The 14406-nt window shown below is 56.9% G+C and overlaps 2 protein-coding genes across 2 annotated transcripts; both read left to right on the top strand.

The window, feature by feature from the left end:
* Nucleotides 1–1742: 1742 nt before the first annotated feature.
* On the top strand, nt 1743–7270 carry B0T15DRAFT_400115 (uncharacterized protein; the record flags this gene model as incomplete). The annotated part of the gene is made up of 4 exons (XM_062865042.1): nt 1743–1905; nt 2008–2331; nt 2388–6625; nt 6686–7270. The coding sequence occupies 4 exons, from the start codon at nt 1743–1745 to the stop codon at nt 7268–7270; spliced, it is 5310 nt and encodes a 1769-aa protein (XP_062720174.1).
* Nucleotides 7271–10531: 3261 nt separating this feature from the next.
* Nucleotides 10532–13360, top strand: B0T15DRAFT_240181 (uncharacterized protein). The gene is made up of 6 exons (XM_062863060.1): nt 10532–10680; nt 10816–10842; nt 10947–12109; nt 12186–12446; nt 12506–12910; nt 12981–13360. Exons 1-6 carry the CDS (start codon nt 10671–10673, stop codon nt 13041–13043), a joined length of 1929 nt encoding a protein of 642 aa, XP_062720175.1. The 5' UTR covers nt 10532–10670; the 3' UTR covers nt 13044–13360.
* The last annotated feature ends 1046 nt before the right edge of the window (nt 13361–14406 follow it).

The raw sequence follows: 14406 nt of genomic DNA on the forward strand, positions 1-14406 counted from the left end.
TTGTACTTGTACATAGGGCGGACTACACTAGTGGTGCGCACGGTCGACGAAATCAGCTTCCCCGCCGAACCCGCGGTCGTCTCCTTCTGGCAGTCCTTAAGAGCCAGCTCCCGAGCTTGGTATTGATCTGACGCCCCTCGCCGAGTGTTACATAGAGAGGGGCCCGGCTGGTCGGCGGTCATCTGTCTGCAGAATAGGGACGAATCTGCTTCCCGCATGCCACTCGCGGAAGGATCCGAAGGCCAGACACGCATGCACAGATGAGGCCATCACATCAGACAGTCAGAGCGCACAGTTCTTTGCTGCGGCAAGGTCGCTTCAAACCCTCCATCCGGCTTCTTATGCTCCCTAAAAGGGCGGAAAAGAAAGCAGATGGTTACATTTGGATGCGCCGAATCCACGATTGGGTGAAAACACTGTGTCACTGCCACGGGTCCGGCATGCCGTTTGTCACGGGCACGGGTCTGTTGTGCGGTGTATTGGACATCTTTGTCCGTACCTAGGTAGGTACCTATGCAGGTATGGAAATGGTGCCCTCTGGGTGCTCCCAGTCCCAGGAGTTTCCCTAGCCATGCTACATCTATATTATAAGGTGATCTCTATGATATATTTGAGGCCCTTTCGGATGCCTGCTGGATACTCGAGTTCCGAAACCATGGGTGCAAGCCAGATAAGATTCGGTATGGAGCCTTTCGTCTCCAACTCTCCGTACCTTACCTTAGTTGGAGCACCTTATGTAAGGTACGGGCATGCGTGACAAATGTGCGCTCGAGACAGTGGGACTCATCAGTGGGACTTACCAGTGTTTGACGACATGTGAAGCTGCGTTTGAAGGTCCGTGCAAGACGGCGGCTAAGCCTGATTTGAGCACCCCACTCATCGCTTCGATGCTTCGACGAACCGAACCCCCATGTTCTGCATGCTGAGGTGGAGTATCGGGGCGATCAGGGCGATAGTGTGTAAAGTCAAACACCCTCTTGCGCGCTCTTGCGAACATGAAAACTGTGTGCAAAACACGCGTTTCCCTGCATTCCTCGTGTGTGCCTCTTGATGCCTTGGACCTCGAGCATTTCGTCTCCTGTAGGCGTAGGTGATAAGACGGTGATGTAACCTGCCAGTGGCCTGAAGACTGATGTGGTCAGGCTCTTATAGGTTTTGCCCGACCCTTCCATGAGAAGCACCTCCAACCTGATTCTTCAGATTTACTAGTAGTAGTTATTAGCAGCACCCTGACGGATAACCTGATCGTAACTTGAACCCACAAGAAGCTGGCTCCGTACACAGTATGGATTGTGCGTGATCGCAATTGCAACCGGTTTCCCTGCGCTCTTCAGGGGCGCGTTTGTAATTTGCGCTACCCTAGTTCAGCGCAATCAAATAATCAAGGGACCCCCAAAACTGCCCCAGACTGAAGACTTGAACCATCTCTTCCAAAAAAAAAGAAAAAAATCCGCACTCGAGGACAAGACACTCGTTGGAACTTTCATATGACGAAGCTGTGCTCTGGAGCATAAGCCCTTTACGGGTCCAATTGCTATCGCGTTTCGACTTATTGCAATCAAACAGCCACCGGTTCGTCCCATCTTTGGCGGCTGTTCCACGATCACTAGTAGCTTGAGCAAGCAACATCCTCGGTGGCAAAACGCGAGTGGCCAGTCCCACTGCGGCGTTCAGACGTACTGATCGATCGGGCGCGACCCCTTTAAAACAAGGTCCACGCCCGTTCGTGCCCACCAACCATCATGACTGGCACACCACCAGATTCTCCCGGCACATTACCTGCGCGACCGATGAGCGCCATGGTCCGCCCAACGCCGAGGAGCAATAGTCGCATGAGCGTGCACAGCAAAACTGGAGGAGGTAGTAGAGCGTCGGATGAGGACACGAAAACTGCTGTCAAAGTTGGTAAGTACACAACAGCATCCCGGCGCGCCACCGGCATCTCACAGCCCACGCGTGTCACTGTCACTGCTTCTCGGACAGCTGCATTCTGACATTCATTTGCAGCGGTCCGAGTGCGACCACCTTTAAAGCCGACCGATCCGGGTTACGAGCTCATCCCTCAGAGGTTTCAACGGTCTATGGTCCAAGTGCAATCGCCGACTAGTTTATCGATCGATTCGCCCCAAGGACGTAAACTGTTTGTTTTCGACAGAGTATTTTCGCCCGACGTCGACCAGGCTGGGATATGGGAGTACCTTGAAGAGTGCGTCAGCGCTTTTACCCAAGGATACAATGTCTCGCTTTTCGCCTACGGCCAGTCTGGTGCTGGCAAGTCCTACACAATGGGAACCTCGGGTCCTAGTGAGCAGGACGATCCGGATGCCATGGGTAAGCGGGTTTGACGGTTCTAAGCTATCGAGCGCTGCGCTAACAGTTGTCTTTAGGCGTCATTCCTCGCGCTGCAACCGCGCTGTTCGAGCGATTAGAAGGGCCGAAGGGGAACCCCAACCGAAGTTCCATGTCGCAGCTTCGTACGCCCGCGCGATATGCGACGCAACCAGCCAACTTCTCCCGGGGAGAGAAGAACTGGACGCTGCGCGCTTCCTACGTCGAGATCTACAACGAGCAGCTGAGAGACCTCTTAGTAGACGACCATCTTCCGCCGCACGAGCGAGGTACCGTCACGATTCGCGAAGACGTGAAGGGCAACATCATTCTCACAGGCCTGCGCCAGGTTGAAGTCAACTCGGTCGAGGACCTGATGAATGTCCTAACCCAAGGATCTACGCTCCGGCAAACTGACGCGACAGCCATAAACGCACGGTCATCGCGTTCGCACGCCGTCTTCAGCTTGAACTTGGTGCAAAAGAAGAGTAAGATGCAGGCAGCGCAAGGCCCCGAGAAGCGGTTTTCCATGCCGGTAGAGGCTCTGACGGGCGCCGACACACTGGTTACAACCGACAGCAAGATGCATTTCGTCGATTTAGCCGGCAGCGAGCGGCTCAAGAACACCGGTGCGCAGGGCGAACGGGCCAGGGAAGGCATCTCGATCAACGGCGGGCTTGCCGCGCTCGGCAAGGTCATTTCGCAGCTGTCATCGCGGCAGCCCGGGTCACATGTGTCGTACCGGGACTCGAAGCTGACTCGGCTGCTCCAGGACTCCCTGGGCGGGAATGCAATCACGTACATGATTGCTTGCGTAACGCCTGCCGAGTTCCACCTCAGCGAGACGCTAAACACGGTGCAATATGCGCAGAGGGCCCGAGCGATCCAGAGCAAGCCGCGGATCCAACAGGTCGAGGAGGGTGACAAACAAGCCATAATCGACCGCTTGAAGGCCGAGGTCGCATTCTTGCGGGAACAAATCCGGAGTGCAGAACGAGGCGGGGGCGAGCGCCGCACCCTGACCCCTGGCGAGAGGTCCGAGCGGCAGAACGAGCGGGAGGTCGAGCTTCAGAATCGCCTGTTAGACTCCGAGGAAAACTATAAGGCCCTGAGCGAGCGGCATGCACGATTGATTGCTGAGATGGCAAAGGCCAGGGACAACGAGATTGCGGAAAACCGGAACGGCGACGAAAACGGAGGCGACAGCGCCACTGAACGGTTGAACCGCTCCAACAGTTTTGCACAGGCCGTGGAGCAGGTGGTTCTGGAGTACGAGAAGACGATTCAGTCGCTGGAGCATTCCCTGGCAAGCACACGGGCCACCCTCGCCATCACCGAGGGATCCCTGCTGGAAAAGGAGACCAAGTGCGCGTACACCGAGACCATCAACAACCAGCTCCAGGCACGGCTGCAGAAGCTGATGGACCGCGAGGCTAGCACCGAGAATTACCTGCACGATTTGGAGGCCAAGCTGGATGGGCACACGTCTGGCGAAGAGAAGAATGCGACGATCATCCTGGAGCTGCGCAAGGAAATCGCCCGTGTGCGCGAGAACGAGGCCGCATGCGAGGACTACATCTCGACACTCGAAGAACGCCTGGCCGAGGCAGATCAGGATGCTGAGCTGATGCAACGTGAGATTGACCGGCTGGAGCAGGTGATCGAGCGGCAACGGAGCCTTGGAAAGCTGGACTCGCTGTTGTATGAGCTTGACAACATTGAGCAGGATGCGCCAACAGGCGAGGTCGAGAATGGGCTGAGTAACGGCGCAGGCCACCGGCGTACGGCCAGCCGGAGCATTGCAGAGCATTCGCGGAGTCAGAGCCACGTCAGCCGCCATAGCCAAATGGAGGAGACCATCCCCGAGAGTGGAGAGGAGGATATCATTCCGGAGGAGACTGAGGAATCGACCGGAGAAGCAAAGGCGACCGCAGACGCCACGACGCCCAAGCCTGCGCATGGTCACCTGGCCGACAACCGCGAAGCCGAGTATCCCACCAGCCCGGCGCAATCCAAGTTTGTTGCCGACAAGCTCGAGACGGTCACCCAGGAGCTCGTCGACCTGCGGGTCGAACACGAGGCAACGCTTAGCGATTACGACCTCCTTCAAGCCAAGTACGAGGAAGCTCTCCGGGCGTTGGCAGAGCTGCAGGATGTGGTGGACGAGTCGCGGCATCCGCAACGCGTACGAGATTCGATGCTTTCCGTGGCGTCGCCGCTCCAGACAAGGCCCCATTCCTTCTCGTCCGATGCTAGGACCAACGAGACAAGAGCGAGGTCTCTCTCATCCGAGTTGTCGTCTGCTCTGGAGTCTCCAGCTACTACTATGGAGTCGTCCGATGCCGAGACGGCGGTACCCAACGCTGAGGATCGTGTGTCTCCAAGAACCGAATCCGCTAGCGCTGACGCACTGTCGTCGGAGGTCGAGAGGCTGAAATCGCTCGCTGCTGAGAGGGAACTCGCAGAGAGGGAACTTGCCGAGCGATACGCCCAGTTGGAGGAACAGCACCAGCAGGCTCTTGACATGGTGGAGGAACTCAAAACTGAGGTCGCCAAGGCTCAGGCCGCTGCTAGCAGCGAGAGTTCGTCGCCGAAGGGTAACGCTCCGGTGATCCGTCGCAAGTCGAGCCAGAACGTGATGATCATTGACCGTGCTCATCGGTCATTTGCATCACTGCGAAACATCGCAGCCGAAAACTTCGAGAACCAGCCGGACGTGATGCAGAACTTCGAGCTCAACTTGAATGCAGCCATGCACGAACTGCACTCACGATCCGAGCGGATTCAGGAACTCGAGGCAGACGTTGCGACAGCCAAGAAAGAGATGGAGACCAAGATGACCATCATCTCCGGCTTGACCCGCGAACGGTCGAGTTTGAAGGCGGCCTCGCCAATGGATATGGCCATGGTATCGACTCTCAGGGAGCAGCTAGAGCAGAGCGAGAGGCGGATTAGGGAGATGCAGGAAGCCCACTCGGCCCGCGAGCAGGAACTGGAAGCTCAGTTGACCGAGCTCCGTCAGTCACATGAGAAGGCTGCCCGTGCGATCACATCTGCTGTAAAGGCGGCTTCCGAGCTGGAGGAGGCCTTGGACCAAGCAAGCCCAACGACTGAGGAATCCACTGCACATGCAGAGGTGGTTGCCGAATTGCAGGAGTCGCTGAAGCACGCCACCCTCGCCGCGGAGCAGGCCACCGCATCCGCCAACGCCGCTTCAGAGGAGTCCGCAGCCCAGATCGAGCTGCGCGAGAAGAAGATATCGGAGCTTGAAGCCGAACTCATCAGCTGGCAAGAAAAGCACGACACAGCGCTCCAAGGCATGCGCGATGCTGAGGAGCAGATGAAGAAGACGATCGCGGAGCTCGAGGTGGAGCTCGCTAACCGGGAAGACAAGCACAAGAATCTTGTCGACTTCTTGAGGAGCGAAATCGATGAATACAAGGGCTTGGTAAACAGCAACCAAGCCAAGGTTACTGACGCCGAAGAACAACATAAGGCAACCAAGAGACTCCTCGAGATACTCACTCAAGAGTGCGATGAAGCCTCAAGGGAACTCGAAATGCACAAGGAACTGGTGGCCAAGCTGCAGGCCCAGATTGCGGACCACGAGCAGACCATCAAGGCGCACCAGGAGAGCTTGCATGAGCTGCAATCGACGCACGCGAAGGAAATTGAGGAGATGATGTCATCATCACAACAAGACGTCGAGTCGCAGCTGACGACCCTTAAGTCTGAGCACGCCGCGCGCATCAGCAAGCTTGAGGGCGACCTGACCGAGGCGCGCGAAGACCTCATGAAGGTCGCCACGCAGGTTGCCTTCGCCCTCGGCTTAGACGTCAGCCTCGAGAAGATCTCGGAACGCATCGAAGATCTAGTCGAGCACCAGAAGGCTCTAGCTCAAGAGCAGGAGAAGAGGACAGAGCTCGAGCGCCATGTCGTCGACCTGTCCAACATCAACGACACGGTCATGCGCGACCTGGAGACCGTTCAGGCGAGTTTGGCCGAGCTTCTCGAGACAGGAGGGGAGAAGGCGCAGAGCTCGCACCCGATCCAGGAGCAGATTGCCCTGGTCAAGAAGAAGCTGGTGGACCTGGAGACCAAGAACAAGAAGAAGTCGCGGCTCGTCGAGGAGCTCGAGGAACAGCTGCAGAACAACTTCGACCAGGTGCAGATGGCGAGCAACCGCTTGTCTACGCTGCAAATGGAGCGGAACGCCCAGCTGGAGGAGGCCAATGCGGCCAAGTTCCAGCTCCAGACAGAGCTGGATGCCATCCGCAAGGAGTACGCCGCTCTCCAGGTATGTTTGGCACCATCAGGCGGGCTTCGGCTATGCGCGCCACTGACACATGCAATGCAGGCCAAGTACGAGAGCATCGTTTCCGATGGCATCCACGCTGTGGAGGGGCCGCAGCGCTCGGACTCGCACAATAACAAAGTCCGCAAGACAGGTTCCGTTGCCTCGCTCCCGTCGCCGCCGCCTGCCATCCCTCTGCCGCCGCTCCCCAACGGCAGCGCAGAGCGCGGCGCGGGTGCTGTCTCGCCGCCTCCCATGCGCCCGCCAAGCAAAGACATTGCCGCCTCGGCTGCCGCGGGCATGGCGCAGATCCAAGCCGACCAAGAGGAGCGCATCCAGCTCATCGAGAAGCACCTGCGCGCCGAGAAGCAGCTCACGGCGACGCTGGAGGAGGCGCTCACGGACCTGGAGCAGCGGCAGAAGGTGCTGCACGCGGACTGCGAGGCATGGCGGCGCCGGGCGAACGAGCTCGAGGTGGAGCTCAAGGAGCTCAAGGAGAAGCCGGCGCAGGATAACCGGTGGAGCCTGCAGCAGGTGGAGGAGGAGCGGCGGAAGCGGCGCGACGCCGAGATCGCGAGGGAGCATCTCGAGCAGCGCATGAACACCATCGCCAAGAAGAAGAAGAAGGGGAGTCTCAACTGCTTCTAGGAGGGGCGTGCGGGCTGGGTTCTACAAGCTGGGGCGGCTCTGGTTGTTTTGGCAGTCGTGGGTTTGGTACTGTGGTTTTGGGATCGGAAAGAGGAGATGAATCTGCGCGAGATGAAGATGCTGCTGATGGACTGGTGCCGGGACCTACTGGGCTGAGGGCGGGTGGCATTTTCTTTTTTTGCTTTTTTTTCCGTCTTTCTGCTTCTTCTCTTTCTGCTGTTGAGGTGGCGATTCCCCATTGATGTTTGATGTTTGATGTTTTGTTTGTCTCTTGTTGGTTCTTCTTGATTCCCCCTGAAGTTTTTGATTCCCCTTTGGCTACCCACGTTGCCTGTTGATCTTTTCTCTCTTCTTTTTATTTTCTTCGCTGTTGAGATTTCTCTTCTATTCATGTTGGGGCTGAAGCCATGTATCTCCCCCTTCTGCACATTCTTCTATTACTCACCTTGTTAATGTCGTGTCTGGACTGATGGTGTATGTTGGTCATGTGTATGTACGCATGTATGTACCTGATACCTTTGCTAGTACCTAAATGATGATGGAAGCGGTTGGCTTTGTCTTACTTTAAGCTTCCCGTCCTTCTTTACTTTCCACCGGTGGGTGATTTGTGGTTTAAAATTCCTTTGCTGTTAGACTAAGAGGCTCGATGGAGATGCTGAGTTATGTCTAGTCCCATATCTAGTGTGGGGAAGCGTGTAGAATCAAGCCACTGCACGGAATATAAATTCCCTTACCCTGCGGTCTTATACATTCATGCCAGGCTTTGCGTTGGGTCGCTGGGGAAGGACAGCCGCACCGGCAGCGGAGCATCGTGGGACGACATGGCAATGGAGCGATATATGAGCTAGCGAGCGTGTCTCCCCGGAGACCGGTCCGCACTGCAGTTCATATTCATCGAAAACCGGTACCGTTCCAGATCCCACCCAGGCTTCTTTATTGACCGTCCCACGGAGGACGGGTACTACTTGAACACGTGCCCGCATAATTCTGGATCCTTGTGACTGGAAGCTACTGCAAAGCCTACGTATGAGTGAGACAGACCAGGCAGAGTTGGGAGGTGTCTGTGGAAGAAGGAATGGGACACACCTCCCTCACCAGACCGGGCGAGGGTGGCGTGGTAGGGTCTAACGCAATGTAACAAAGCAGATGGGGAGCGTGGCACAGGGATACGGGTGCATTCGGGCTTGCGGGAACGGCGGCGTGGGAGGACAGCCGGCGAGGGGCCCCGGATTGGATGACCCCACCGGAGATTTGGGGGAAGAGGAGCGCTGGGCCACGGACTAGCGAGCTAGAACCCGTTCATCCTAGCGCCAATGGGATGGATGCTAGGTATTTGCTCTCTCAGGCTAGGGTCTTGTGTGTGAAGTCGGGGAGTGTTTGCGGGCGAGAGGCGAGAAACTTGAAAGCCAGTCCCTTGGCACTTCAACGCTGCGCCTTTTCGGTCAGCACGATACCCCCAAGGCGCCTCTGTCGTCACCCGTTGGCGCTACTGTGTGGTTAAGCCGCGGAACGGCAGCGGCATTGGTTCAAGACGGGATCGGACAAGAGGGATAGAGGGCCGTTGATCAATTACCGTGTATCGGTACCTACCTCAGAAGAAGGCGTATCGGAGGTCATCACCACAAGGGGCTCCATTCAAAGCCCTGCATACAGTGGAGGTAGTTAAGTAGTTATTTATTAACTCGACCTGCAGTTGGGTCGATCGATGTGGTACCCGGGCCCTGGTCAAACATGTTCCCGCAGAGCATCTTCGATCAACACCGGTTCGTACTGTTCTGGTAAGAAAGGGGTCCCTTGTTGGGCCGACCGGTTCGACCGGTATCGCATCGCAGGCAGATGTTGGCACGGCATGAAGGTAGCCTACTACTTAAGTGTAGCCCGTCGGGGTACAGTACGTTACCTACCTTACCTTGTATGTATTAGCCAAGCAGCCGAGCACCGATACCCCGCAAAACGCTGCGCGGGGCTCAGAGCTTGGCTTCGTAGTGACAAGCGCATGGCACGGAGGCCCCCGCTGCCAATCTTCGAGAATCATCCCGTTCCCGTTTTGCCATATGACCTTCGCTCCTTGCCCGAATTGACAATGAAACTTGAACTCAGCTTATTCGCTTCGGTTTCATCTCACCTCGGATGCCCACGTATGATCGCTGCGACGGATAGTCTCTCCTTGACAATGTTCGAGCCCATTGGCGACAAGAGGTAAGCAGGCCGCAGCTGTTACCTGGTTAATCCGTAGATTGTCGACGCAAGCCGGTGATGGAGGGGTTACCGATGCAACCTTGCCGGCGTGTGACACTGCAACCTGAGAAGTTAACACCTTCCATAATGTGGTTTTGGCAGGGTACCTAACGGATACCAGAGAGGTGTCAGCTCGAGGGCTGTTCTGCTCCAACATACAGCTCGACGGTATCCCCACTTGTATGCATACATAGCAGCGCTGGGTGGATCCCATCTCATTTCAACTTTCGCATGGTGTCCCCATTCTCTCAGGGCGACCCGGTAAAGCTCTGCTGCTTCAACCTCCATAGCAACAAGAGGTGCAGTGCCGTCGACCTCCTGACTGACTGTATATGTATTGTACAATACAATACATGCAATCCAAGGGAAAGGGCCTTGTGTACTTCTTTGGTTTCCAGGAGCACATCATGCATTGCGACTCTTCCCGCACATGGGCCAGTCTGAGTAACGATGTCCATTCCGGCTAGGCGGACCCAACAGTCACGACATTGGTTGGAGGGACCTCATCGGGCGGAGGGAAGCTCACCTCCTGCCGTTGCCTGGGCGGGTTCCGGCCGGAGCTCGCCCGTAATGTATCCGTACAGTACCGCTACCGGCACAAGTCAATGGATGGAAAGGGGAGAAGCATGTGTCCACACAGGCACCACCCTGGGAAAGTGCAGCATTACCCATCCACTAGCTTGTCCATCCCGGCGGGTACTGTGGTATGCTTCGGTTCAACCGACGCTGCAATACAAAAGCGGACGCTCCCCGTCGCTCCCCTCTCGACGGCCACTTTACCTTTACTTTGACTCTGCAGCTTCACTCCAGACCCCTTCTTGCCCACCACCTCCACCTCTCTGTCTCGTGCTCCTCTGGTCTCCTGTCCGGACTCGGAGTGTGAATTGCATCGAACCTGCGCCTGTCTACCTGCTGTCACTCCACTGTCTTTCGACAAACACAACACGACCTCGCCATCTCCCACGCCATTTTCCAATCTTCCACGCCATCATCATGGGCGGTGAAGCTGCCAAGGCCCCTGTGGTGGCCGAGGCTCATGAAGTCGACACATACCGTAAGCTTGAACTCACGCGATCCAAGTTGCCGCAAGTTGGGACAACGCGACCATGGGAGCTAGCAAGGCTGACGCGAAAGAACCCCTCCTTCAGACCCCCCGCAGAAGATGCTCGCAAGTACGTTCCGCGCCCCGAATCAATCCCGTGCGCCAAGAAGATTGGCTCAGCCTTAGCGTCAGATGCTCTGCGGGGCGTCTGGGCGAAGGGAAAAGGAAGAATTGGCAAGCTAACCGTGATGCGATGCAACAACAGAGCATCCAAGCAAGCCTCATCTGAGTGGTAAACAACCCCTGACCCCACTAGTCCCCCTCCGCAACCGGCGGCGGCTAGCCTTCCCGCGCCGCGTCACATCGTGCGCTAACCAACCGCAACCACACTTGCAGGTCTCGAGGAATACCAACGGCTGTACAAGGAGTCCGTCACAGAGCCGGCCAGATTTTGGGGGAGACAGGCGCGCGAGCTGCTCACCTGGAGCAAGGACTTCCAGACGGTGCAGAGCGGTTCTCTGAAGGGAGGCGACGTAGCCTGGTTCCTCGAGGGCGAGCTCAACGCGTCGTACAACTGCGTCGACCGCCATGCCATCAAGGACCCCAACCGCGTCGCGATCATCTACGAGGCCGATGAGCCTACGGACGGCCGGAACGTGACCTATGGCGAGCTGCTGCGCGAGGTCTCGAAGGTGGCCTACGTACTCAAGGACATGGGCGTGCGCAAGGGGGACACGGTGGCCATCTACCTGCCCATGATCCCCGAGGCTCTCGTCGCCCTCCTCGCATGCGCCCGGATCGGTGCCATCCACTCCGTCGTCTTCGCCGGCTTCTCGGCCGACTCGCTGCGTGACCGCGTCATCGACGCCAAGTCCAAGGTCGTCATAACATCCGACGAGGGCAAGCGCGGCGGGAAGTTGATCGGCACAAAGAAGATCGTGGACGAGGCGCTGAAGAACTGCCCGGACGTCAAGAACGTGCTCGTCTTCAAGCGCACCGGCGCCGACATCCCCATGACGCAGGGCCGCGACAGGTGGTGGCACGAGGAAGTCGAGAAGTGGCCCGCCTACATCGCGCCAGAGCGCATGAGCTCCGAAGACCCGCTCTTCCTCCTCTACACGTCCGGCTCCACGGGCAAGCCCAAGGGCATGATGCACACCACCGGCGGCTATCTCGTCGGCGCCGCCTGCACGGCCAAGTACGTCTTCGACCTCCACGAGGGAGACCGGTACTTCTGCGGTGGCGATGTCGGCTGGATCACGGGCCATACCTACGTCGTGTATGCGCCTCTGCTGCTCGGCGTGTCGACAGTCGTCTTCGAGGGCACCCCCGCGTACCCCAACTTCTCCCGCTACTGGGACATCATCGAGAAGCACAAGGTCACACAATTCTATGTCGCGCCGACCGCCCTGCGGTTGCTCAAGCGGGCTGGCGACCAGTTCGTGCGCAACGAGATGAAGCACCTCAGAGTCCTCGGGTCCGTCGGTGAGCCCATCGCCGCCGAGGTCTGGAAGTGGTATTTTGAGGTGGTCGGCAAGGAGGAGGCCCAGATCGTCGACGTAAGTTGAATTGGTTAATGTCTTGCCAGCTCACCAGAACCCCACCCCCCCGCCCCGTCTGACTATCGTGCTGCAGACATACTGGCAAACCGAGACTGGTTCCCACGTCATCACTCCTCTTGCTGGCGTGACGCCCACCAAGCCCGGCTCTGCTTCCCTTCCGTTCTTCGGCATCGAGCCCGCCATCATCGACCCCGTCTCCGGCGACGAGATTCCCGGCAACGATGTCGAGGGTGTCCTGGCCTTCAAGCAGCCGTGGCCAAGCATGGCCCGGACCGTCTGGGGCGCCCACAAGCGGTACATGGACACCTACCTCAACGTCTACAAGGGATACTATGTGAGTTGAGAGCACGGCCCGATTCGTCAGGCACTGTATTTCTAACGCCATGCCTTTAGTTCACCGGTGACGGTGCCGGCCGGGATCACGAGGGCTTCTACTGGATCCGCGGCCGTGTCGACGATGTCGTGAATGTCAGCGGCCACCGTCTGTCGACCGCCGAGATCGAGGCGGCGCTTATCGAGCACCACGCCATCGCCGAGGCGGCCGTCGTGGGCGTGGCGGACGAGCTCACGGGCCAGGCCGTCAATGCCTTCGTCGCTCTCAAGGACACCAACGAGTCGTCGGATGCGCTCCGGAAGGAGTTCATCCTGCAGGTCCGCAAGAGCATTGGGCCCTTCGCGGCGCCCAAGGCCGTGTACATCGTGCCCGACCTTCCCAAGACTCGCAGCGGCAAGATCATGAGGCGCATCCTCCGGAAGATCTTGGCCGGCGAGGAGGACCAGCTCGGCGACATCACCACGGTATGCCCGCCCGCCCTTTTGCTCCTTTCGTGTCAAGCGGGGCCAGCCGACTAACTGGGAAGTGTTGTAGCTTTCGGATCCCTCTGTCGTCGAGAAGATCATTGCCGTTGTCCACGAAGCCAAGAAGAAATGAAGGCCGAATACACCTTTTTTCTTCTTCCTTTTTGCTGATTGGGTTTGAAGGGTGTACTATCAGGGTTATACCACCGTGTCTCTGTTATGACTGGACATGAGATCTCGCCAGGGCTCGGTTGTCTCGGGAAGACGGGCAAGCCGATGAGCCTATCAGCGCTGCTCTGCTTGGAATAAGTAGTAGTGCTGGATACCTACCTTAGGTACCTGAGTTTACTCTTACTAGTACTTTTTACAGGTTTTTATTGTAGACTCCCGTCAACTGAGTTGATGTTGATGTGAAATTCTACCGCAGCTGTCTACGGGTAGTATTACATCATGTCACCATGGCCCTTTCCTTCGTCTCTGCTTTTCTTCGCGACACAGATTTGAGCTGTAGGATGCGCTCGGAGTTTATTATTCCTGTGACATTCTGCTTGCGAAGTCCAAGGAATCGACAAGCAATGTGCGTGGAGTACCTACTGACCACTAGGGTTGTACTGTACATAACGAGGTTCTGGAGCCGAGGAATCCGTGAATCCCGGCACTGTGGCAGTGCTCCCTCTGCCTTGCTGGCATCCAAAACGGCACCTCAGTGTGTAAAAGGTCTGAAAGTTGCTGGGGATACAGTTCTTGGCTGCTGCTGCTGCTGCTGATGACGACGCAGAGCCGGGAAAATCTTACTAACAAAGGCAGAAAATGTTCGGCAGCGCCTTGGACGCGCGTCAACGCTCTTGGCTGCTGCTTCTTGTTGTTCGCTGTTGGTGATTGGAAGCTTGGCGTTGAGAGGCAGCGGTCACGGTGGCAGCGAGGGATCCTCTCCTCAGATCGTGCTGACTTCGGAACCCCGGAGTCGAGAGCAACGAGACAGTTGAGGAAGCAGAGTGTGCACAGTATGGAAGCCTCCACCCGGCCTCAAAAGCCGTACCTTTCCGCCTTTTTTCCCTCGCTCTTCTTTCTTTCCTTCTTTTCTTTTCTTTTTTCTTTTTTCCTCCTTTTGTTATTCACTATTATATTTATTTATTTTATTTATATATATATATTTTAAAAAATGTTCTACTTCTACACGAGACCTGAGGTACACCAAAATATGCTCTCAATCACAACCCTCCCACCTCTCTTTTTACCGTAGTTTGGCTTTGGTGGTCAGTCAGCTGTTACGGCGTTCCGCGTGTGGCTGCTTTGTTTCCAGGTTGCATCTCTTTTCCGAGTCCCCTGCAGTTGGAGGCCGCAACATCATTAACCGCGTCACCATATGCACGGCATTCTGTTGGGCAACGTCGTGAACCACGACCAGATCGAGAAAGGTACCACCGTGCCACAGCTCGACGCTAAAATTATCGTCCCAATTCTATCTCCATGATCCGCTCGGCCCCGGTCGTGGT

Source organism: Chaetomium strumarium (genome assembly GCF_033439665.1).
Source record: "Chaetomium strumarium strain CBS 333.67 chromosome Unknown B0T15scaffold_5, whole genome shotgun sequence".
NCBI lineage: Eukaryota > Fungi > Ascomycota > Sordariomycetes > Sordariales > Chaetomiaceae > Chaetomium > Chaetomium strumarium.

Coding starts and splice junctions, on each gene's coding strand:
- B0T15DRAFT_240181 (XM_062863060.1), top strand. Junction 10,843..10,946: donor AAGCAAGCCTCATCTGAGTG/GTAAACAACCCC, acceptor CCACACTTGCAG/GTCTCGAGGAATACCAACGG. Junction 12,110..12,185: donor AGGAGGCCCAGATCGTCGAC/GTAAGTTGAATT, acceptor ATCGTGCTGCAG/ACATACTGGCAAACCGAGAC.